Here is a 24,342-nt window from a genome sequence, read left to right on the forward strand (position 1 = left end):
AGCCTTAGTCATCATGAATTCTATAGATTATGATAAAGAATGTATCGGACAACTGCAAGATCATACAGTCTATGCACCCTTAGATCATGACCCCACCATGGCTATCAAATTGAACTTGGAAACATTACTTGATAGAGCTATGGAGTTAGACTGGATAAATGAACATACTCACAAATTTTTGAACAATCCACACCCAAGGATTCCCAATTTTTACACATTACCTAAAGTTCACAAAGACCCTGTTAAACCGCCTGGAAGACCAATAGTAGCGGGCATGAACAGCATAAATCAACCGTTGGGAGTGTACATCGATTTCTTCCTCCAACCACTAATACAAAAAACTCCAACATACATTAAAGATACCACACATTTTTTACAACGTTTAAATTTAGCAACCTTTGAACAAAACCATCTGATGTTCACCATCGATGTGAAGAGTTTATATACATCCATACCTCATGACCTTGGAATTGAATCTGTCGAAAGGCTATTACTAAGAGCACCGGAAATTAGGGCACAGAAAGAATTTATATTGGCTCTTCTGCAGTTTATTTCGGAAAATTCATATTTTCAATTTCAGAACAGTTTCTTTCTCCAAACCTCTGGGACATCTATGGGGGCCACCATGGCACCATCATATGCAAACTGTTTTATGCACAAATTTGAAATGGATCATGTACTTAACAATCTTGAATGGAATAAAAACATACATCTGTGGTTACGTTACATCGATGATATCTTTGGACTATGGATAGGTACTGCGACACTTTCAATGAGTTTTTTATATATCTTAACAATATTGACCATCGCATTCAGTTCACTAGAGAGATCTCTAAAGATAAGATAACATTTCTTGACGTCCAAATAGAGAAAAGAAAGAGTAATTACAGCACCTCTTTGTTCCGCAAACCCACGGATCGCAATAATTTATTGCATCGCCTGAGCTTTCATCAGCCTAGTTTGCTCAAGAATTTACCTTACAGTCAACTATTGAGAGTCAAGAAAATTGTGAGTGACCCTGACGATTACCTAGCACAACAATCCAGAATGAGAGAGAAGTTCATTACACGTGGATACAAAAGGGAAGAACTCGACTTGGCGACACGTAGAGTAGATTCCCTAGACCGTGATACCCTACTGATGAGTATGCCTAAACCCAAGAAGGAACTCAAAACTCCAATATATGTCTCGAAGTTCTCCATCCAGAGTAACAAGATAAAGAACTCCATCAAAAAACACTGGAGCATTTTAAAAAATGACGTCAGGGTACAGAATCTTTTTGAACAGCTACCAGTATTCGCCTACCAGAGAAGTAAAAACTTATGAGACGAACTGGTCCACACACGGCCCTCCATGAAGGAACCGATTACTTTACCACAGGAACATATCCGTGTTTACACTGTACCAATTGTAATCTGGTAATTAAGGGTAACACAATATATCATCCCAGAACAGGCAATAAGATTCTCCTTAAAACTTTTGGAACTTGTGATAGTGTGAATGTCATATATGGTATCAAATGCCCTTGTGGGAAATATTATGTGGGTCAATCCACGAGAACTGTCAAAACACGGTGGAATGAACATCGGTCTTGTATACGCAACAGTAACCTTAATTCATCCGTGGCACGCCATTGGCGGGATAAAAACCACAATTTGAACCAAATCAGGTTCCTGATCCTGGAAGTCATAAAGAAAACCAATCCACATGAGGATTTGGGCCTGCAACTCGATCGAAGGGAAACCTTTTGGATAGACAGACTTGGTAGCCTCTATCCACATGGCCTCAATGAAGAGATTAATTATCATTGTTACATCTAAGTTGTCATGGTTATATGATCTATTTTTTTGTGGCGAAACACTTTTTGTCTCTTCATATTAAGTATTTTTGACTTTTTGCGCATTTCAACCTTGACCATGTTGGGTATGGGTTGCTTTAATATAGTTGAGGGTATTTTTGTCGTTCCATATTATTTGCTAAACATACTCATCTATTTAATTCTATTGGATTATTTCCTGGATACTCTTCCCCTCTCTCGAACTTCGGTTTGGGACCCAAGGTAGCATTGTTGCTACCTACTGGGACTGGTGTACATAGAAATATTATAGCTTTTATACATCTGTGTAACACTATAACTGCTTCTGACATTTATAAGCTTCTTGTGCATACATTATTGTGTTATTTTACATTGCTCCATTTAGTTCTACATTATTTTTTTCTGTGCACATAGTATGTTTTCTATGTTCATTGATTACTTCTAATGTTCATTTCTCTATGTTCCACAATAGCTGATTCACACTCTTTAATACTTAAAATTAGTTTGTTTGTTTTTTAATGGCCTCTTAATCTCACAATACAACACACAATCAATACCGCGCTTTTTACTTGACTGATACGTCACGATCTACTGTCACGAGTCTAAGTTACAGTTCCCTAGGTAACGCTGTAAACTGGCGATGTCACGTGTCTATTTAAGTTACAGTTCCCTAGGTAACGCTGTAAACTGACGATGCGAACTGGCGCCAAACTGCCACTCGCGTTTCTATCCTCTGTGCACTTGCAATCCCGCGAGCGCAGGTAAGCACATCACTACCCGTCCATTTGACATTCCTATGTAACGCTTTGGTTATCCTCCTGATACACTGTTACATTTTCAGATTCTCGTCTGATCGAATTGAGTCCAGTGACTGCCGATCCTTAGTGAACCGGACATTTGTTCCCCTTTTTTTACCACTGGCTACCCCGATCTCCATAGGTAACTTCAAACTTTCTTCCTTACAGTTCATAGATGCATCATTTGGTTAACCCACCATTCATTTCACTTTTTTTGCCTTTTTCTCCATCTCTTTTTCCACCATTTCACTATTGCAACCTGCAATCAAACCTGTTCGGGTATGTGACACATTATATATTACGATTACATTTTGATGATTATGTCCTTAATTTTGAACTTGTTCATGCACAAATGTGATATATGTCACTAAATTCAATGTTTCCCCGTTTTGTTAATTATGTGATTTTATTAATACCTCGTTTTATTATGTTACATGATGCAATCAGAGACCTGCCCTGATGAAGGAGCATTATGCTCCGAAATGCATTGGCACTATTATTTGATTGCAACTATATGAGATGGTTGCCGCATACTGACTAAGATTATATTAGTCATCATTTTCAATTCTTTTTTGCTTTAAAAATAAATGAAACCTTGATTTAGACCAGTGATTCATTCTACGTTACCAAAATATACTTCTACTAAAGGAATTTTCAATACTGATAACAGTACCATCCTTGTGAATTATATTACCCTTTAGTTGGGACAATATACGGAGAGCGGCTACGTGGTCAGGTTGTTTTACCTGGTCTACTTGGATTTTTTTGCTTCACGAGTCAGGGTGTCTCCAGACTCATCGTAGCCAGCTCCTGTGAATCTTTTTCTAAACCTCCCTCCAGTATTCAAACGTGTATGAAGACATATTCCAAGAAATACTTATTCACACAAAGTGGTGCCCACTTATTCTTCCTTAGCTCCCATCCTTACCCGTTTCTTCATCTGCCATTGCACTGGCTCAGGCAATCTCAGACATAAAATATGATAGAATATTGCTACTGTTTTATCCCATAGTTCCCTTATCTTGAGACACCAACCTTCTTGAATAAAGGCAACAGGATCTTCGTCCACACCCATTTTCCTTGTCCTAATCGGACCCGTGTCTGATGTGTCAGGATATTGTACTGTAAGCACCCTCGATACATCTGCTCAGCAATTATTAAATGGCACTCCATTGTGTGTCGGGTTTTCTGCTGTTACACTCACATACCCTGCTCATCTCCAAATGTCATCAGCCTTCTCCCATAGGATAGCTGCTAGCAGGCGTTTTATGTCGCCCACTGCTAAAATCATTCCTGCTGTTCTTTCTAATTCATAAATCCATCTTCGCGCACATGCAGTCAAACTAGGTAATTTACATTTCAGATTGACTTTGTCCATTTGTGGCCACAGTATATATTATGGTTGTCCTCCCCCTTTCTCTAATAATGGAAATTGTGTAAATCCTGATCCACAATCACACCCACCTACACTAGTCTTCCAGGTGGGGCTAGTTTCGCCTGTTCATCTTTGTCCTGGCAACAACCTTAATCTGCTTACATATGGCTATATCCCCTGCACTACGTGTTTGTGCTTCTGGTCATTCTAAATATGGTGTCGGATCTGGTGTTTTTTCTTTTTTGTCTACTAAATCTGTCCCTTTTCTATTCTTGGGTCTATTGAAAAAAATGCATGCCCCCTTCTCTTCACGCTCTTCCGTTTTCCTCCCTTTCTTTATCTGACATCATTATACCCCAACTTGTGTGGCTTTCATCCCTTTCCTCATCATCAAGATGTAGTCTACTCAAGGACAGTGTTCTATGCTTGTCAACGATTATGTCATCCAGTCTACCTCTTATTTCTTTCAGTGGAGATCCTTCAATACTCCTTTGGTTTTATAACTATCTTTCTCGCTCATTTGCCTATATAAATCCCCAATCCTTTCCCCTTTGCCTTCTGCATCATACTCATCAGCCCATGTCTATATTCTTGGTATCCTTTGCATCTCTGGGTGCCCCTCTTACACCCCGTTATGATTGTGTGACCCCTTGCCTCCCTGATGGCTTTGTGCGCCCGCACTGACCCCCGCCTGCATCATATTTTCGGTTAGTTTGAGTCCTCCCTTGCCCCCTGTGATAACTGTGTTTCCCCCCTCTAACCCTCTGCCCCTTGTTATTGATGTCTGTTCCCCTCCTGCCCCCTGATTGTTGTTTGTGCCACTCTCCTGCTCCCTTTACCCCTCCTGATAGTTCTGCCTGCCCCTACCCGCCCTTTATGGTCTCCCTTGTTGGTGTGTTGTGCCCCCTTTTCTCCCCCTCTCCGTTCGCTAGCACTTTGTTTTCATGCTTACCTTCTGATCTGTATGATAGCTTCCTGTCTGTGTCTCCCCCTTTTTCCTTCTCTTCTCCTACCCCTCTCCTCCAGCACTACTCTATATAGGTCATCTGGCCTATTACGCTGGTCCCTTTTGTCCCCCCCCCACCCTTTTTCCCTTCTCCCCTCCCCCCTCTTGTTACATTCCGACACGGCACTACCTCAATTGCTGTTGGGCTTGGTAATCATAGCCGCCTGTCTTTTCATCCTCCTGCCCTCTCCTCCTTCCCACCCCTTCCCTCCTGTTATATTCCAGTATTACCTCAATTGCCGTCAGGCATAGTAATCATAGCCACCTGTCTTCTCTTCCACTTTCCCCTTCCCCTCCCTACTACTGTTCATTTGCACTTACTCTATCATCTGTCGTGTGACCTGTGGTAGTAGCTTGTCTCTCCCCCTTCCCTCCTGTCTCTCCTCCCACCTCCCCATCCTGCACTATTCTGCATCAACATCAGACCTAGTATTTTAGTTGCTTGTTTTGTTCTTCTTCTCCCTTGTCCATACCTTATCCCCCTTCCCCACCTCTTGTTACTTCCCGGCGCCACGTCAATTGCCGTCAGGCATAGTAATGTAACTGCGTGTTTTGTCTCATCCCCCCCTTCCCTTTTTTGTTACTTGCACTATCTGAAATGTCACCAGGCTGATTAAGATAGTTATTTTTCACATTCTGAACTGTTTCAAGGAATTGTAAGAATGTAACTGGATTTCTCTCTAATTGCCATTGTTCTCATGCTTCAATTGGCATTATACATCTGTTAGCAAGGTGATCTATTTCGTCATCCCTTTGTCCCCTACTCCTTCTCATTTCTTCTCCTCTCCCTTTTCTCTTCTTCCTCTTGCCACCTTTGCAACCCCTGTACTTGCAATCTGGGTTTATTTCATCACGTTTCTTCTCCTCTAGTCTTTTTCTTTTGTTCTTCATACCTTCTTTGTTCTTCCCTTCACTTCCTTTCTTTTTCCTCCTCCTCTTTGTATGCTCTCTCGTTCCTTTTCCTCCTCTTCCCGTTCCTCTCTATCTTCTCTTTCACTAACATCATCAATGCCCTTTGCTTTTGTTTTCTTCCATGTTGTCCTCACTGTCTGAATAACATACTGTGCTGCTGCTTGTATCTCCTTTAATTGATAAAATCCTTGTTTCTCAGTGTTTGTAGTTTTTTTCTTCAGTAGGAGAAAGAGGGGTCCAGGGCGTGGTGTCCTCCCCTTTGTGTTGATTAAGCATCCACTCCATTTCGGGCGGGTCTTCCTTCTCAGTCTGATATATTTTCCATAGCTCTAAAATGGCTAACCTTTTCTGCAATGTTTTCCCTGTATATGCAGCATGTAAGTATGTTGTCATGTGTTCTAATACAGTCCTTGATGGCAGACCTTCTTGAGGCCACAGCATGAACACTTGATCAGCCGTGCCTTTTACCCACTCAGCCATGGTACTTCCTAATCTTGGGTGTGTTTCTCAGTAATGTCTTGCATAAGTGTAACAGGGGAGCGTCTCCCATAATGACACTTCATTTTTAACTGTCAATACTTACCGGGTTGCTTTTTTCTTTATAACTTTAATCAATTCTACCACAATAATCAATTCGGGTAAGCACCATCAATCACCGCCCATTATGAAAACGCAATTCTTTAACCGATTTTAAAGTCTATACTATAATATTCTCTTTATTCCTTTGTTTATGGTTCTATCGATTCTTGGTGTCCTGCTGTTTTATTTTGAACACTCTGAGAATATTTTATTTATTCTTGTATTTCTTATTTCTTCTCAACCGTTATCCTCCTATGATTGACGTCAATTGTTTGATTTTAGATTCTGATAACAAGTTATAGTATTACTATTGTTTTATGTCTCCTAGTTTAACAAAAATAAAGGTTTTACGCTGACATATTTATAACCCCAAACAAATGTGCACTTTTTATTTTCTGCAATCGCCTTCCTTTACTTTCTCTAGTAAATGTATCTCATCTCAAGGTTACCCCATTTTGGAGTTTGGCACGCATTCTTCATCTCAGCTTCCCTCAGGAATCCCTAAAAATACCACACTTGGTGTTCAATGCATGTCCTTCCATCCCCTTGGAACCAGGAATCGAGGTATCGCTCTACCTTTCTTAACCCACCTCCTGTTACTATATATATATATTTACACTTACAATACAATCCCTCACCTTTATTTTCAACTTTCGGTGCTCAACTTACATCAGTTGCTCAGCCCGAATCTCTCTGTATCGACTCTTCCCCAACCGACCAGTTCGCATTTAGCCCGCAGGGCGCCTGCAAGGACTAGACAAGAGTTTTGTGTAAAGGGGCACCTGCCAACAGTCTCTTATTCAGACGTGTGTCTTTTCTCTGTCTTCGACAGGAAACGCTGCGATTTCTTGGCTAATGTGGAAGACGTCAAAAATCAGAGAGTCTGACTCTGGCCCGGGAGACTGGACCAGAAGCATCCTCAATGCTACCAAAATTTGCAGCGGCACCTGGAGCGTTCCAAGTGCCAGATGTAATTACCAATAAACGATCTCAGATTCAAATAACCAGACAGACTCAAAGAATATGGAAAAATACTACTTTATTAAAAGCTCAAATGAAGTAGGGAAACCTGGTGAACAAACACATTACAGCTCAGTCACTCTCAATTACATTTTCAATTGCACAAAGGCTTTATACTTCGATGTACATCAGCTATGATGGCATCGTACGTGGCAAACAGTAAAAACCTATCGAAAGGAGGGATTGGTTAAGGGAACAACTTCATTTAGGTGTTAGTAACATAATTGGCTGCCCATTATCTGGTAGGCACGCCTTGAACTACCTCTAACTAAAGCAACGGATTGGCTTCTGCAACAATGTCTAGTACACTGCTACATAGGCCCTCATGATTGGTTGACATTCTCTCCCAACCATGGACATTCAGCTCGTTAGCACGTAAGCAAAACGAAACCCAGGTGCACGGAATAACCAAGGACCACTGCCCAGTTAGGCTCTAAGCCAACGTTTCTTCTCTGTAGTTGACCTTGATGACTGTTCTCTTCCGTGGGACTTTTAAGGGAGTTTAGGTACATTGCTATCTTCAGTTGGAGCTTAATGAATAGGCCTTGTTTTCCAGCCCTGAATCGCGTGTGAGGAGGCCATGCTTTTGGCCATTTTGACCTTTTATTTAGTGCTATTTGATTAATTTATGCTATTACTCCTCTTCCAGAACAGAACCACAAGAGTTATCCTTGGCCTCAAGCCCAGGGACTGCATCTCTCTGGTGCTGAAATCCCTTCACTGGCTCCCTGTGGCTGCAAGGATCAAATTCAAGACCCTCTGCATTGTCCACAAGGGTTTCTGGGGCCTGGGACCTACTTGTCTACCTAAATACTGTGCCTCTCGAGCCCTCCGCTCATCTACCTCCAACTTTCTGCGAGTGAGCCGTTCTCCAAGCAGAGATTTGGAGGGAGATCCTTATCCTCAGCAGGCGCCTCGCTCTGGAATAGCTTCCCTGCCAACCCCTGTCTTGAGCATGATCTTCTTAAGTTTCAAAAACTCCTCAAGACCTTCCTCTCCCCATACCCTGCTAACCTAGCGCTCTGCTCTTTCCGTCTCTCCCTCCTCTTCCATACTGATTGCTGACTGGCCGCCTGGTGTACCTCAGAGTCTTGCAGGTCCCTGGCACCCCCACTAGTCCTCTCGGCACTTGCCTCAGGGCTCTGCACCCCACCCCCCTCACTGCACTTGTAAATAAATCCAAGAGAGCTTCTCTCTCTGCTCTTACCCCAGTCTCAACCGACTGTGTGCACTTGGACCACTGCCCCTCCTTCACTCATCTTGCACTTTCACGAGCTGAATGCATCTCTGCCTGAAGATCATTTGTCTGTTCTCCCTTGTCTTCCCCCCTTAATGTGCACTTGAAAAAAATGCAGAATCGCTGTCAGGCCTATTTGCTGTATCTCAACTGTTAAATGTAACATATTCACTTACTCTGCCTGTGCAGACTGTTATCGTCTCAGAATTTCAAGGGCTCTGAGCGATTGTTGTTTTTCCCCTGTGTTCCCACCCTCCTTGAGCACTTTGAAACACCGCCTGTGTATAGGCACTTTATAAAGAAACATTACCATACCATACCATATCTCTTGGCCTCTGGAGACTGCATTGCTCTTTCTAGTATATGCTTTCTGCATCTTTGATTGATCAATAGTTGGCATCTGAAAAAGTTCACTCCTTTACTTAATCTAAGAGAAATGTGTCATACAAATGTAGCTTATCCTCTCTTGTGCCTTGCAGTTACCTCTTGATTTGGCATCCTTGATCCCAAGTCAAACGGATACTCTTTGTTCTTCGCACAAAGTTGTTCACCAGCGCCTTTCAGCTCTGCAGCCATGCTATCTCTCTTCAAGGTTTCTTGCTTATTATTTATACAGAGTCGACGTTCATCTTTTCATCATGGTCACGTTATTTTTTCTACTGCAGCAAGCTTCTATGTTTCTTATATATCTTACATTTTTGCGTATATACATCTACTAATTCTCTTATCACGTATTATCTTAGTTTACATGATTTTTTTCGTGTTTGCATAAATGTTAACTTTGTTACTTCAGTTACATCTTCATTCTTTAAGTATTTGCATATCGTTTCAGTGCGTCCTCGTGTCTTCTCTTTATGATATCACTTTAATCTGGGCTGATTTAACTTATAGCTCTTCAATGTCCAATGGTGTATACAGGCATCCGTCCACCACGTCAATGTGAGGGTAAATTCGAAACAGTTGTCTGAGTGCATAACGTCTCTCACTTCATTGATGCAGTATTGGGATGATACCTGGCGTCATGCACAGTGCCTTTTTGGTATTCTTCCAATCAGAGACGTCTTTATGGTAGGGCAAAAGGGGCAATTGCCCCGGGCTCCCACCATAGAGGAGAGGCTGACAAGACTGCCTGTGCTATAGAATTCAGTTCCCATTGTTCACCAAACTTAAAGGATAGTTCCGGGACTTTTTTTTTATTGTCCCTACGGGTCGGCCATGTGTTTGTAAGCATAAATCGGTAGATCGTAGGAAACTTTCCTATGGACCTTACCCGACTTTTCGCCCATTATCGCACTCGAAATCAGCCTCCATTTTGTGATAATCCTATCATTCCGCCGCATCGACCTGGCTCACCTGCCTTTGCGGCACTAAATCAAATCCCCCGCCCCTGAGCCTGACATCAGCAGACGCGTACTGCCCATTTCAAGCACGTCTCGTGTCAACAATCGCTGCGCCTCAGCTATTGACGTGTTGCCATGGAAATGGCAGGACGCCTCTTTCCCCAATAAGTATAAACAGACCGTTTCACAACACACAGCAGCAGATTTTCGATTCCATTCCTCTCTCTGTGTTACTTTGAGTATTCTGTGACTCGTTTCAGTGCTCTGGTCAGCTACCTTCGCCGCTTGTAGCCCGTGTGAACACCTGTACCATCTCTGTAAATTATTTTACTATCTTTACCGCACAATGGCCACAATAATGCCGTATATGTACGAGCCCGAGTACACCGAGGAGGAACTACTGGAAAGGCAAGCACGCGAAAACGATGGGGATTCTGACGGCAGTTGGGAGGACCAGTCAACGGATGAAGAGCCTGGACCATGTCGCATGGACGGCGTCTCCACCTGGTGCACGTGCAATCGGTGCGAGCTAATGCCAACTGAGGAGGAGAACTGCTGCTGCCGTGAAAATTCCGGGTGCTTGGCCTACATTTCGGAAAGCGAGCAAAGTCTGCAGGAAGGCGAGCAAAGTCCGCAATGCATCACCGAGCTGCCAGAGTTCAGGGAAGCCTGCCTCTCACGGACAGTGTTGAGGATGATGATGGTGCTTATGCACGAACTTCGTGGCACTGTTCGTCCGCGTAATCCGAGTAACGAGTAAGTATACTCTGTTTGTGATGTCAGTGATGCCACCACTATTTCATGGTCGTCTCCCACATATAAAATTACATTTACATATCATTCGAACGCATGTAAATTGGTTCCATATAGTGCATTTTCTAGATATAATTTTTTTCTAAGAAAAATGACATGTGTTACCTGAATCGACATTGATAAGAAAGTTTGGTCAGTTTAATACAGTTTGCATCTTTTTTTTCACAGGTGGTACAGGCTGGTGGCCTATCGTTGCTTCACTTGGTGGCTTCACGGGAGGCTCGGACACCGCGTTCGGAGAGTAATACCTGCCTGTGCGGTACTTGCCATTATACAACATTTCCCCAGTGACAGTGGACAATACCGCGGATTTTCCCTCGATGTGCTGCAACCTCAACTTTACAATGTGTAATGTTTATTATTTATGTTTAATTAAAATCTAAAATAAAGCCCAACATATATTTTAACAATGGTTGTTTTGATTTTTTAAATGAATCTAGTGTATATTCTCCTGGGAGGGTGAGGTATTTATAAACTCACCCCCCTGCATTCCATGTAGTAGATCCTGCAGCCATCCTCTTACATTCAGTTAGATGGCCTCTCCTTGGTGAGGCCCTGCGGCAAACGGGTCTTGTCTGCACGACCACCGCCCCGATCCACCCCCCGCCCTATCAAAGGCAGTTCGCACCGGGGTACTTGTGCTGGCAAGTGGAGCTGTCAGGGAGCGATAAAGGCCAAGAGGTGCCAAAGACCATGTACACTTCAAAGTGGTCTATAGAGCATGGGTTGTTGTTCCCATGTCTACCTCCAGACCCCGTGTCTCCTGCCAAGCATCCCCCCTCACGCTGGACGGCCCCCTGCAATCCACATAAGTGTGTCTCCATTCACGAGTCTTCCTGTGTCTTGTCTGCACGACCACCGCCCCGATCCACCCCCCGCCCTATCAAAGGCAGTTCGCACCGGGGTACTTGTGCTGGCAAGTGGAGCTGTCAGGGAGCGATAAAGGCCAAGAGGTGCCAAAGACCATGTACACTTCAAAGTGGTCTATAGAGCATGGGTTGTTGTTCCCATGTCTACCTCCAGACCCCGTGTCTCCTGCCAAGCATCCCCCCTCACGCTGGACGGCCCCCTGCAATCCACATAAGTGTGTCTCCATTCACGAGTCTTCCTGTGTCTTGTCTGCACGACCACCGCCCCGATCCACCCCCCGCCCTATCAAAGGCAGTTCGCACCGGGGTACTTGTGCTGGCAAGTGGAGCTGTCAGGGAGCGATAAAGGCCAAGAGGTGCCAAAGACCATGTACACTTCAAAGTGGTCTATAGAGCATGGGTTGTTGTTCCCATGTCTACCTCCAGACCCCGTGTCTCCTGCCAAGCATCCCCCCTCACGCTGGACGGCCCCCTGCAGACCGCATAATGCCACGACATATACACGTCATTCATTCACAAACACACCCCTGTTTCGAATTCTTTATAACCCACTTCATATTTCTAATGAGAACTTCTTTGCGCTTTGCTAGTCAACCCGTGAAGGTGCTGGTTATCTGCTCTTCGTCTCTGTGAACTTCCGTGACCACTTTGAGCAAACTCGTCAGTTTGCAACCTGTGAACAGCTCCCTGTTCTACGACAAGAAACTACTCTGATCCCTGCATCTAACTGTTTGTTCGTCAAGGTAAGTCCATGTACCATAATCATTTTGCGTCCAATTTTTTAATTTATATCTATTTGCTAGTAGTCATCAAATTGCATCCATGTTTTCTTTTCGTTCACGACAGTACATGCAAGGAACTAGTCACATGTTCTGAGTTTAGTCAAATTACTTTTTCTATTTTTTGAAAGTTATTGAAATACTTATCCGCATGTGAATAACATGTATAGTTCCAAGAACCAAAACGGACCTTGCATTGAACCTTTTATGTGTCATTTAATGTTTTAACACATTGGTATTCATAGAGAATTGTTGATCTTTACTTTTCAGAACTTTCCATAATGCCTGCCTGTTCCATTGGCGGTTGCCCTTCGAAGACCCATAACAAATCTGAAGGTACTATAATGCATGTTTTCCCTAAGACAATAGATCAGATAAGAGAATGGGTCCGATATTGCGGATATCCAGCCTCTGAGATAGAAAGTAGAGTCCTAGAAGTCTTTGCGGACAAGAGGGGTGATCGATACCGCATCTGCAGCAGGCACTTTAGCCCAGACATGTACTCCACATCATTGCTAATAAGGACGAAAACACCGCGAGCGAGGCGAAAATTGCTCTCAACCGCTATTCCCACTCTATTCGTCCACATCCCTCCACTGGTGAGTCAAGTTTACGTATTTATCTCTCGGCATTGCGGTAGTGTGTAGCATTAGCTAACAATAATTTCCCCATTTATGTATCCACTCAATATGAAGGCTGAAGATTCTCCATCCGTGTCGTTATTGCAGTCATCAGCCACTTCAAGCGCCTATCGGGTAATCTTACTTAGCTATTCTGACACTGACTTGTTTTAGGCATGTAAATCAATAGTTTTAATTGATCGTGTAATTATTTTACCTAATGGTACACCACAGTACTCGTCCTCTAGTCTTTGTTTTCAGTTATAATTATTGTTATCCAAAATAATGCAAGTACTGTCTTTCAGGGAGATGCTGAGGAGTCCAACGCATTGACGACAACCGTAGATGTCACTCAGATGCTCGAGGTACGTTTCCGGACAGTTCCATCGATGGAGATCATCAGATCTTGCATTCTTGTAGCGTGATTGTTACACACAATGTTTCTTTCGTTTTTAGCCATTGGTATGTCCTTCTGTCGTCGCCCTCCTATGTGTCTTCTTTTTTCAATATTGTGTTCATTACTAATGAAAGTCCTATGTTTCAGGGAGTCGATGGAGCATTAGTCCAAGAGGAAGGGGGAGCATGCAGTTACGGGTCGGCGCAACAGCTTGCAGAAGTGTGCACCGCAGTTACAGCGTCCCTTGATGTTCTTATGCATTTCGAGGTATGGATACTGACAGATCAATCATGCGAGATCAAATGACGTGATTACATCCGCTATACTTCCTTCTTTATTAACGCAAGTACTATGTTTCAGGGAGCTGACGGAGCTTCTTCAACAAGAACATCACCCCTAATAGTTGATGCAGATCTCTGGGTGGTGACACTTCCAACGATGGAGCAAATCGAATCATATTTAGATATCCATTATTTATTTTAGACAACTGATCATTTGTGCAGGTCTATTTAGATGAGCCGTTGACGCCTGCAGAAAGTTTATGTTCTTTTAAACAAAATACAAAACCATACTAATGCAATTACTGTGTTTCAGGGAGTTGCTGAAGCCTCATCTTCAATAATATCATCAATGGAAGTCTATGCGGAGCCCGAGGTATGGATCTTGACAGTTCAATCTAACTAGATCAACAATGCGTGAACTATTGTCGTTTGAATGTTCTACACAATGCGTTCATTCGTGTTTTGCTATTGAGATGTACGTATGGGTATTGGTCCCCAAGTACATTTTGTGTTTTCAATATTATTATACATACTAATGAAAGTTCTATGTTTCAGCGAGTCGATGGAGCCTCAGTGAGTGATGGATGTGCTTATCATGAAAGTATAGTCGTTGCAGCGCGAGAGGAAGTGGAGACATGCACACACGAGTCGGAGCAACAGCGTCCTGATGTTGAAGTTCGAGGAAAGAAAGTTTCAAAGAAAAGAAAGCAAAAGAAGGTTAGTGTCCTGTTCACTATATTATGTTGTCTTTCACTGTCAATAGTTCAATACTGTAAGTTGTGTTTAAACTGAACATCCCTTTTCTAATCTGTCCTCTAGTTGCGAGTGGGTGTAAGAACTAGATCTACACAGACAGTGAAGCGAACGAGAGATGTTGCTTGTCAAACCTTTTGGCAGGGACTTGAGACTGGAGATGCATCGTGCCAATGGGAAGAATATGAAGTGATTGACAACGGAGCTATACCACCACCAGCCATTGATAGTGAATGTCCTCCTGGTAGTTTGGATGCAGTCGTAGATCAATTCACAGAATCCACACCCGCAAAAAATAAGAGCACGCGAAAGTTGAAGACATTGTTTTTTTCTCCCATCTCCGGACAAGGAACAGATGTTGCAATGGAAGAGAATGAAGTGGACGACAATGAAACACCATCAATATCACTCAGCATAGCGGAAGACGATATCAGAGATTGTACCTTTCATGCGAGTGACATGTCCTCAACGTTACAGGCCGAACCAGCTGGGATGCAGAGTGACAGTATAAGGAAAGAGGCCAAATTCATTGTATTCGATAGCTGTTTGATGGATATTATTATGATGATGAAATGTGGGCATTGGGTTGGTGGGGAAGTATGTGGGGAGCCATTGATTAATGTGACTCGTGCAATTCGAGGCACTAACCTTAAAATACATGCCACCTGTACACAATATCATCCGTTCGCATGGTCTGCACAACCCATGCTGGGGCAACTGCCAGCAGGCAATCTACTTTGTGCAGCGGCCGCGCTTTTTAGTGGTTCAAGTTTTAAAAAGTTACAGTATTTCTTTCAGTTTGTGGGAATCCATTTCATTGCGAAAAGTCAGTTCTACAAATACCAAACCGATTATCTATTTCCAGCCATCAGCGAAGCTTGGAGAATGGAAAAAATGTCAATGGAAAGTACATTCGCGGGCAAACGCTTCAGGCTAGCCGGTGATGGACAATGCGACAGTCCAGGATTTTCAGCCAAGTACTGCACCTACCACTTTCAGGACATGGAAAGTAAGAAAATTGTGAGTTCGGTGGTCGTGCAGGTGTCACAAAGTACATCCTCAGTGGCCATGGAGAAATTTGGCTTTGTAGCATCATTGCAAGAACTACAATCGCGGGGAATGGTGATCGACCTGATAGCCACGGACAGACACGTTTCAATTGCCAAGACAATGAGAGAACAGTACAAAAATATAAATCACCAATTTGACGTTTGGCATCTTGCAAAATCAATCAATAAAAAATTGTCGGCTGCAGGAAAAAAAAAAGATATGCAAGGTATTTCACAGTGGTCCAAGTCAATCAGCAACCATCTTTGGTGGAGCTCAAAAACATGTGAAGGGTCGTTGGAAATTCTACTGGAAAAATGGCGGTCAGTAATGTTGCACTGTAGCAACGTACATCGATGGTCGACAAATGAGCATTTCCACAAATGTGAACATGGCCATTTGTCCACAGAGGAGGCACGGAAGAAGAAGTGGTTGATTCCTTCATCACCCACTCACAAGGCCATTGAAAAGATTGTATTTGATAAAACTATAACAAAAGCTTTGAGGGGACTCACGGAATTCTGCCACACAGGAGATTTGGAGGTGTTCCACAATATGTGCCTCAAGTACAGGCCCAAAAGATTGCATTTTGGCATGGAAGGCATGATAAATCGGACTCTTCTAGCGGTCTTGGCACATAACCATAATGTTGGCCGTCAACAAAGTAGGACGACCGGAACTTTAGGGACGCTTCGCTACAATAAGGCCTTCACTAAAAGAAGTAAACAATGGGTGATCAAACCAGTGTTTGAGGATATGCAATATGAGTTTATTGAGAGACTTATCGTAGATGTCCTCGATAGGCACATACATGGAGTGGTGAACGAACCTATGCAGGGGACAACTGCATTGCCACCCAACATTGCCTCTGTTCCATGTCCACCTAAAGCAGAGCTCATTGAGAAATACACATCACGGTTTAAATGATTGTAATTCGATTGTCTGTTCTCTCGAGTCTCCTCATGTTGCAGGCCCATTGCAATTAAACCAAACAGTAATATAAATCATTTTTACAAAAATTATAGAATGTTTCCGTATTACAAACACATGGCCGACCCATAGGGACAATAAAAAAAAAGGCACGCAGACAAGATGCCCTTACACTAACTGGAGCTAACTAGAAATGTGTGCTCGCTCAAAGTGAAGGTCAGCTGCTTTGATGTTTTGCTCGGGTGGCGGAACGGCCCACGACCCAATATAAGGTTCTATTGTGATTTGACCTTGACAGGCCGGGACCATCCTGAAAGACTAAGAAAAGATAATGAATAAAATTTCAGAAACGAAACGATGAGCCACGTTCATTAGAAGAAGTAACGTCGGCAAAGAAGGAGTGGTGTTTCGGGTCTGCCCTACACAGAGACACAATGGAAAATGCAAATATAATGTAAGTAACTTTTGATGAGTTTATACCGCAATTTCATTACTATACAGTGGCTTTAAAGACGGGTTCAGTTGTACTTGTTCGTTCTATGTGGCATAGTGTTTTCTACCGCGCACTATCTGGAGGAGAAACATCTGCTTTTACTGAAGCACCTCAAAACCTTCCTCTTTGCTTCTGCTTTCTCTCTCCCTCTCCCCTGCTACAACTGGTCCACTGTCTGCGACCTCGGTCCTGGGCCCTTCCACTCTCCACCTGCACTGCCTCCCTGTCAACCCCTGCACTGGGGGACTGTCTCAGTATCCTACAGCCCCCCCTTCCCAGCACTTGTTCTGCACTTACCTTGCACTTGCCACCAGCTGGCCCTATTTATTTATTATTTTATGCTACTTACCTTGTACTCCACTCCCCCCCCCTCCATGCCTCGCCACGCCTTTAAACACTTGTGTACACCCAGTAGCGCTGTCCTCGCTATGAAATGAATAATTTTAATAAGGATCTGATGGTGAGACTAATTTCATTTTTTATGTTTTTAGGTACATCATTCACTACTGTCTGTGTCACGAGTACCAGACACCGGCGGACGGCTTCTACAGCCGCCAGTTGCTTCTCCGCGTGAACAACGTTACCACCCTGACCATTTTATGGGACGATCGCCAAGTACAAGTATGCCCTTACGCGGTACTAACGGTTAGATGCAACATACCTACCGTTGTGGTGGCCTAGTGCCTCGTTGTTGGAACAGCCATGCGATTATCAGTGCGACAGAAGAGCTTATTTTTATCGTAAACCAACACCCTGTGTACTGCACACGAACATCGCTTGCCTCAAGACGAACTAATTTGGATCGAGAGCAAAGAAAAATGCAAATCGCTGAATATTCTCTAAACATTTGATGTCCAATAAACGTACTTTGCCAAATGTACAATCTTGCCGTTTGCTTTTAAACCACGGTTTCACATTCCGAATTGTGGTGCTGTATTGTGAGATGCTCTAAGACCCTGTGTACAGCAAAGGACCATCGCGTTCCTCAATACGAACTTTTTGGAACATGAGCAAATAAAAATGCAAATCGCTGAATATTCTCTAAACATTTGATGTCAAATAAATGTACTTTACCACATTTACAATCTTGCGGTTTGATTTCAAAGTACAGTTTCATATTCCGAATTGTGGTGCGCTGTATTGTGAGCTGATCTGTGTTGATTTCCGGGGTCTGTGTGGAGTCGCGTAGAAGACGCCTGGGCGCGTTTGCCTACGCAGCTCAGTCACGTCACGGATAGAGGCGGGGAATATGAATGTTTTGATAAAGTCTGTTTCAGGGGCGGGGGATTTGATTTAGTGCCGCAAAGGCAGGTGAGCCAGGTCGATGCGGCGGAATGATAGGATTATCACAAAATGGAGGCTGATTTCGAGTGCGATAATGGGCGAAAAGTCGGGTAAGGTCCATAGGAAAGTTTCCTACGATCTACCGATTTATGCTTACAAACACATGGCCGACCCGTAGGGACAATAAAAAAAAAAGTCCCGGAACTATCCTTTAAATAGCGCACGTCAGGCTATTTTATGGCGTGCTGCTGAGGATCTAAACCTATTGTCTGTCTGTTTTTGCCAAATACATTCCGCTCTGTTGAATTCATCCTGTGATGTGTTCTGTGTTCGCTGTGCTATACATAGTTTGTGCATTCACTACAGCTCACTTTGAGTGCTGCAGAACAGCATATCGTATGGGTTGTGATCAGGATGAGGGGGGCGCAAGCAGATATTCTGTAATCTCTTAATTCATTTGATTTGGTGGAAGGGGTCCCCAAAGAGGTCTGTGCCCCGGGCCTCAAAAGTGTTTAAATGGCCCTGCTTCCAATATGAGAAAGGTGAGGGGATGGGTACTAGAGATGAGGTGTACATCTGCTTCTCTACGTACGTAATGTAGTCTTTCTTATTATGCTTTGTAAAACTTAATTTGTAACAGTACTCACCCGTAAATGAATAAGCAACTGGCAATGTTTTTCACTCTTCCTGAATATCTTCGAAAGCAGCTCCTACCATTATTGTATTTTTCCCTGTGATAAATGTATTTTCTACTTTTTATGGAACACTAATGAAACACTAAACATACAAAGAGGAAACAGACCCAATCTGTAGAGGATATCCTCTCACAATAGGAAATCCTGACTGTCTTGGAAGGTCAGCATTTCGCACATGTTCAGAATAGTTGTATGCAAAATAAGTTCTAGTGACGCTGGAGGAGGTGCCAGCTCCAGTGCCATCACCTTTTTGATTGCATGAACGTTCTCATTATGCATTTTTTCTCTTTTCTAGTGAGTTTGTGTCATGGCTCATGGAGATTGGTGAAATAAGTAAACCAGAAGAAGGGGTGAACCTTGGACAGGCCTTGCTGGAAAATGGGATCATTCATCATGGTGAGTAGTGTTTTATGTGGATGCACGACATAATAAAGACCACTAATATCAACATACACAATACACAAATAACACCATTCTTATCTTAAAAAATGAAGAAAATGTAAATATAGGCCTAGTATATATGCAAAGGGTTCCATGTGATTCCAACGAAAACAGGAATAATGAAAACCTGTTTCCCCCTTTTTTTGTTTTTATTTGGCGGTTCCCCCCACCAAGCCCCTGTTTCCCTAGACTGCCCACTGTGCATGTATGTTTATGAATACGTGTGGGTAAATTCAGTGTGCATGTGTGTGCGTGCATGAGTGAGTCAGTCTATCTGTTCATGCATGTGAGTGGGTGTGTGCATTTTATGGAGGGTGAAGAGGGATCCACCACCCCCATGAATGTGGCAGTCTGGTATATTGGGGACAAGCACCATCAACATGGTTTCACTGGGTAATGTTGGTATCATTTGGGCACTGGCAGCATTAAAATGTGTTTTACAGAGCAATGCTGGCAATATTATTGAGACCGGTCTCATGTTTTGTTTATCTTTGGAAACATCCAGCGTGAAAATACAATGTTGCCAAATGTTCCTGGGTACTGTTGATGACCTGCAATCTATAGTAGATTGTTGTGTTATCCACAGATCAATTGTACATTGTCTTCCGAAGTGTGTGTTATTAAAATGCACCTTTGCATCCCAAAAAACAATCAATTGGGCCAAATGTGCATGCCCTCCTGCTTGGAAAACACATCTGACAACACTGCCAGGGATCCCAGAGGGAAGCCTCTGAATTGAGATGTCAACGGCTGACACTCACAGGACTTCTCTCTGGGGGCTGCTGGGCCTTGGATCATTTATAATGCTGGTGCGATCAAAGGAGCCTCAGCGCCAAAAACTGTACGCACCAGTGCACCAAGCATTGGAGTGCTTTGTTTTTATTTATTTTATTTAATGTGCTTTAGCCAAAATTTTGACATTTTACACAATTTACAAACAGAAAATTAGAGTGCTTTGAATTTTTTATTATACATAATCTTGAATGGAGATCTAGGAATTTAAGGCTAAATATTGTACATGGGTATTGGTTTAGTACCAATAATTTCAATAAGGGGTAACATACTCGTTCCTCGTCCACCTTAAATAAGGAACTGATGCATTTAAAATCTCGAAAAAAAAATATTTTAAGTGCAACATTATCTCATATTATGTGTTAGAAGTCATCAATGCTGCAGCCAGCACAGCCACAACATGCAGATCCTCAAAGCTGTTGAACTACATGCACTCAAAATGTAAAAGATGTAATGCAAATTTGCAGTCAGAAGTATTCTCATAATGAAAATTAACAATATTACAAAATAGCCTGTGCATGGTTTCTAATGTTTAAGTAACAGTCATGCAAAAGAATCAAACCTGGCCTTGTATTGGGAAGTAAATAAAACAGAAGATGAAACTCTTAACTCGAAAAGAAAATATGGCATACCAAAGTGTTGAGACGCACAGTGGTGTGGGGCAAAGTGCAGAGGCAGATGGAGGAAAGTACCCTATTTCCAATTGGAGGACCATTCTCAGCCTCCCTTTCTATTTACTGCCCCGCCAACTTCCAGCACACAGTGAGCTGGCTTGGAGCGAGAAGAAAGGGAATGCGCTGGTTGTGCCACAATCCAATCCTCCTAAGGTCACAGGATCTGAGAGTGCAGGTCACAATTCTTTACTGGATTATAGTGAAAATGATAATACAGTAGGCCTCATAAGTTTGCTGATCCAGTAGTAACGGCGCCAGTAGCTATCGGTGCCGTTACTACCGGACCGGAAAACTACGAGTTCTGCTCGCGTGTCCCTTTTCGCCTGCCAGGTCTGACCCGCGACCAGAGCATGTCGGATGCACTGGCACCATTCACGAAGGGTGCCGGTGCATCCGGCTTCCCCATTCCGATTGAGCCCAAGGCCGTAATGACCCGGGTATTGCCCATTCGTGGGTGCCCATTCGTGGGCACCGTAAAAAAATGCTATCGGTTTTACCGGCACGGCTACTGCCAGTATCATAACGAGGCCCAGTGTGTTTTGATATTGGAACCAACCCTACTGATCAGGAGCATTACAGACCATTTTACTCTCCATTCCTTCAACATGCGATGTAAAAATTCTCCTAAGAAAAGAAACCGTGTGCCCCGAGAAGCCTGTCCCCTAGTTCTACTCCACGGATATTTTCGGATCACCGAAGCAATTCAACAGAAAGGAGGTTCCATATTATTGTTGCCTGCTGTAAAAAAGAGAGCCTTTAAAGTAAAAATATATCTTTTATTTTGCATGAATCATTAGGTGGAAAGAAGCATGGATTATAAAAAGATAAGTTTTAGAGTTTAAATATATTTACTTCCCTATAAACTCCCCACATTTAACAAAATAAAAAAAAAGTGTCACCATCACCTTCCAAAATTAGGGAGTAAAATACTCCCACGTAAAATTCTTCTTAGTAGATGTAAGGGCCAGTGTGTGCACCTTTTATGTCGTTTTTTGAGACATGGATGCCTTTAGAAATATATGTCTAGCCAAATATGCATTTTTATACCTCTAGGAAGCTTTTTCCTCTGCACTCCACTACTCGTTCAGGGTAATTGATGCAGAAAACGCTACCACTGTCTTATTTGCTAGCTGTTTGCTTTTGTAGAAACCTTATTTTGCCGTATTATTAATACAATTAATGAAGATGATGGGAGCAAGCGCAGATTAAAATACGCATGTAGTGCATGTAATATTTTGTATAGGGCACCTTTGCCATTTTGGGTGGTCTTGTGGTCTGTGGCTTATGAAAGTAGCAGTAGAGGTTGGCTTGTTATTGGGGTAGAGTGGGTATTGTGGAATTTGAAGTGTTGATGCGCGAAGGCCAGAAGTACCGGAATCCTGAGTGCTTCTCTGATTCGATGTGGTTTATCGTGGGCAAACTTGGGTACTGTGTTTGTGCTGAGTGGATAATCCAAGATCTATTAACTGACAGTGCTGGGATACCGTCATAGCGGTTGGCATATGAGGGTGTGATAGAGATTAATATGAGTGCTTTGGTATTTCTCTGCTAAATAACGTACTGATGCTAGAAGTAAAGCTGCTCTGTGCGCGCACAGTTTAAGGTGTTAGGGAATTGAGAATTGAGTCAGTCAGTTGGGGAGAGCAGAGAGTAAATAAGAGGGGATTCATTTGGATTTAAATGCCTTGCATTAATTTAGATTTAAATGCTGTGGCATATTTCATTCAAAGATATTCTCAAACTGTGTAGGGGAAATAACAAAAAGCAATTGGTCTACCAAATATAAAAGAAAGGTTTTCATGATGCCTAACCAATATTGTTAGAAAATATTTTTGGGATCAAGAATAGAAACCTGTTGTGGGAGAGTGAGGGTGATGAAAAACCAAGTTTGAAATGCATTACTTGTCCTTCAAAAGGGCTGCATCGTGACATTATGGGAGAAATGGCTTCCAGTGGGACCATAACTGAACAGACAATGTAAATGTAATGAATAGTCCTCCTGATCCTGCTTATGGTTTTGTGTATATACGGGTGTCTGCATTCATTGATTGTATTAGGGGACCAGGATTTTTATTGTTCCCAGGAGATAGATCTCAACTCAAAAGAGAGCTAATTTGTCTGATTGAAGAACTCCATTTTGTTCCGTGTGGATAAAATGTAACCAAACCCTTCCGAAGCATCTAAGAATAAAAAATATTTTATGTTGTTGAAAGGCTTGTATTTGACTTAGTTTTTGGAAAGCTGGACTAATTTTCAGAAGAGATTCATCAATCCACATTTAAGATTTCAAATGTTTATCTTTATTGAAATGCAGATAAGTAGTCTTTCGGGTGGTGCACCAAGCATAAGCATTTAGTAGGGGAGTATTTGTAAGTATGTGGTATTTTAAATAAGGAAAATGTGGGAATGTTCTTGTGTAAACAGAAAGTACCAATCCACCCAATAATGTAAAATCGTAAGTGACCAGTTTGTTTTCATGTAATGATTTTTGTAACTCTTGAAATTGGGGTCATCATATGTCCTACAGACATGGGTCTGGTGTCATCCCATTCCACATTTCGCTCACTTTAATGCTATGCTGTCCACACTGCAATTCCTAAGGCGTTTGAAGTCCATACACTGGAGTTCATTCACTGATGAAGTTGTGTATAAGTGACGATTTGTGTAACATTTCATATGAGTCTGGTGGCATTCGGTTCCACATAAATCCAACTTTGATGGTATTCTGTCCAAATCTACAATTCCTAAGGCGTTTGAAGTTTATTAACTGACATTAACTGGTGAAGTTGTGTAATGAAGTTGTCTAAGTGATAAGTGATGCTTTGAATTGGCGTCATTGTATGTCCTAAAGACATGGGTCTGTTGTCATTTCGTCCCACATTTCTCCAACTTTGCTGGCATACTGTCCAACTTTCCAATTCCCCAAAGGGGGGTTTGCAAACTAAGCAAGCCCTTGTTGGAGTATCCCTACAAGCGACCAAGCCACCGAGTTGTACGTGCAGCAGTTGCCGGGGGGGGGTGGGGCTGGCGAAGTTAGCCTCTCATGGGGTTGGCAATGAAGGTGCCAGGAGTGCAGAGCCCCCGGGGTTGGGCACTGAATGCATCAGCGGGGTGGTGCGGCCCTAGTAGATAAATCATTGGTGTTACTGTATGGAATGTGACATGTAGGATTCATGAAATCATCAAGATGGCCAGCAACAAAGTTCATAAAATCTTCAATAATTATTATTTATGGATGGATTTAATTTTCTCATCGAATGATATTATGAGGCCTAACAAAACTGGTTCTGACAACATTTACTCTAAAGTCAATAGGGTCTTAAAAATGTCCATATTCTTAGTATGAAACCTCATTTGTAATTTTAATTGGATGTTTAACAGGAAATAAAACC

General features: G+C 42.6%; 1 protein-coding gene across 1 annotated transcript in view; it reads left to right on the top strand.

The window, feature by feature from the left end:
- PREX1 (phosphatidylinositol-3,4,5-trisphosphate dependent Rac exchange factor 1) overlaps positions 1–24,342 on the top strand; it is a 1,235,108-nt gene that overhangs the window by 734,828 nt on the left and 475,938 nt on the right. Inside the window, exon 11 of the mRNA XM_069651281.1 lies at positions 19,339–19,439. Within this exon, the coding sequence (XP_069507382.1) occupies positions 19,339–19,439 (101 nt within the window). The remainder of the gene's footprint in view (positions 1–19,338; positions 19,440–24,342) is intronic.

Source organism: Ambystoma mexicanum, chromosome 3p (genome assembly GCF_040938575.1).
Source record: "Ambystoma mexicanum isolate Mex_15411 chromosome 3p, UKY_AmexF1_1, whole genome shotgun sequence".
Classification (NCBI taxonomy): Eukaryota; Metazoa; Chordata; class Amphibia; order Caudata; family Ambystomatidae; genus Ambystoma; species Ambystoma mexicanum.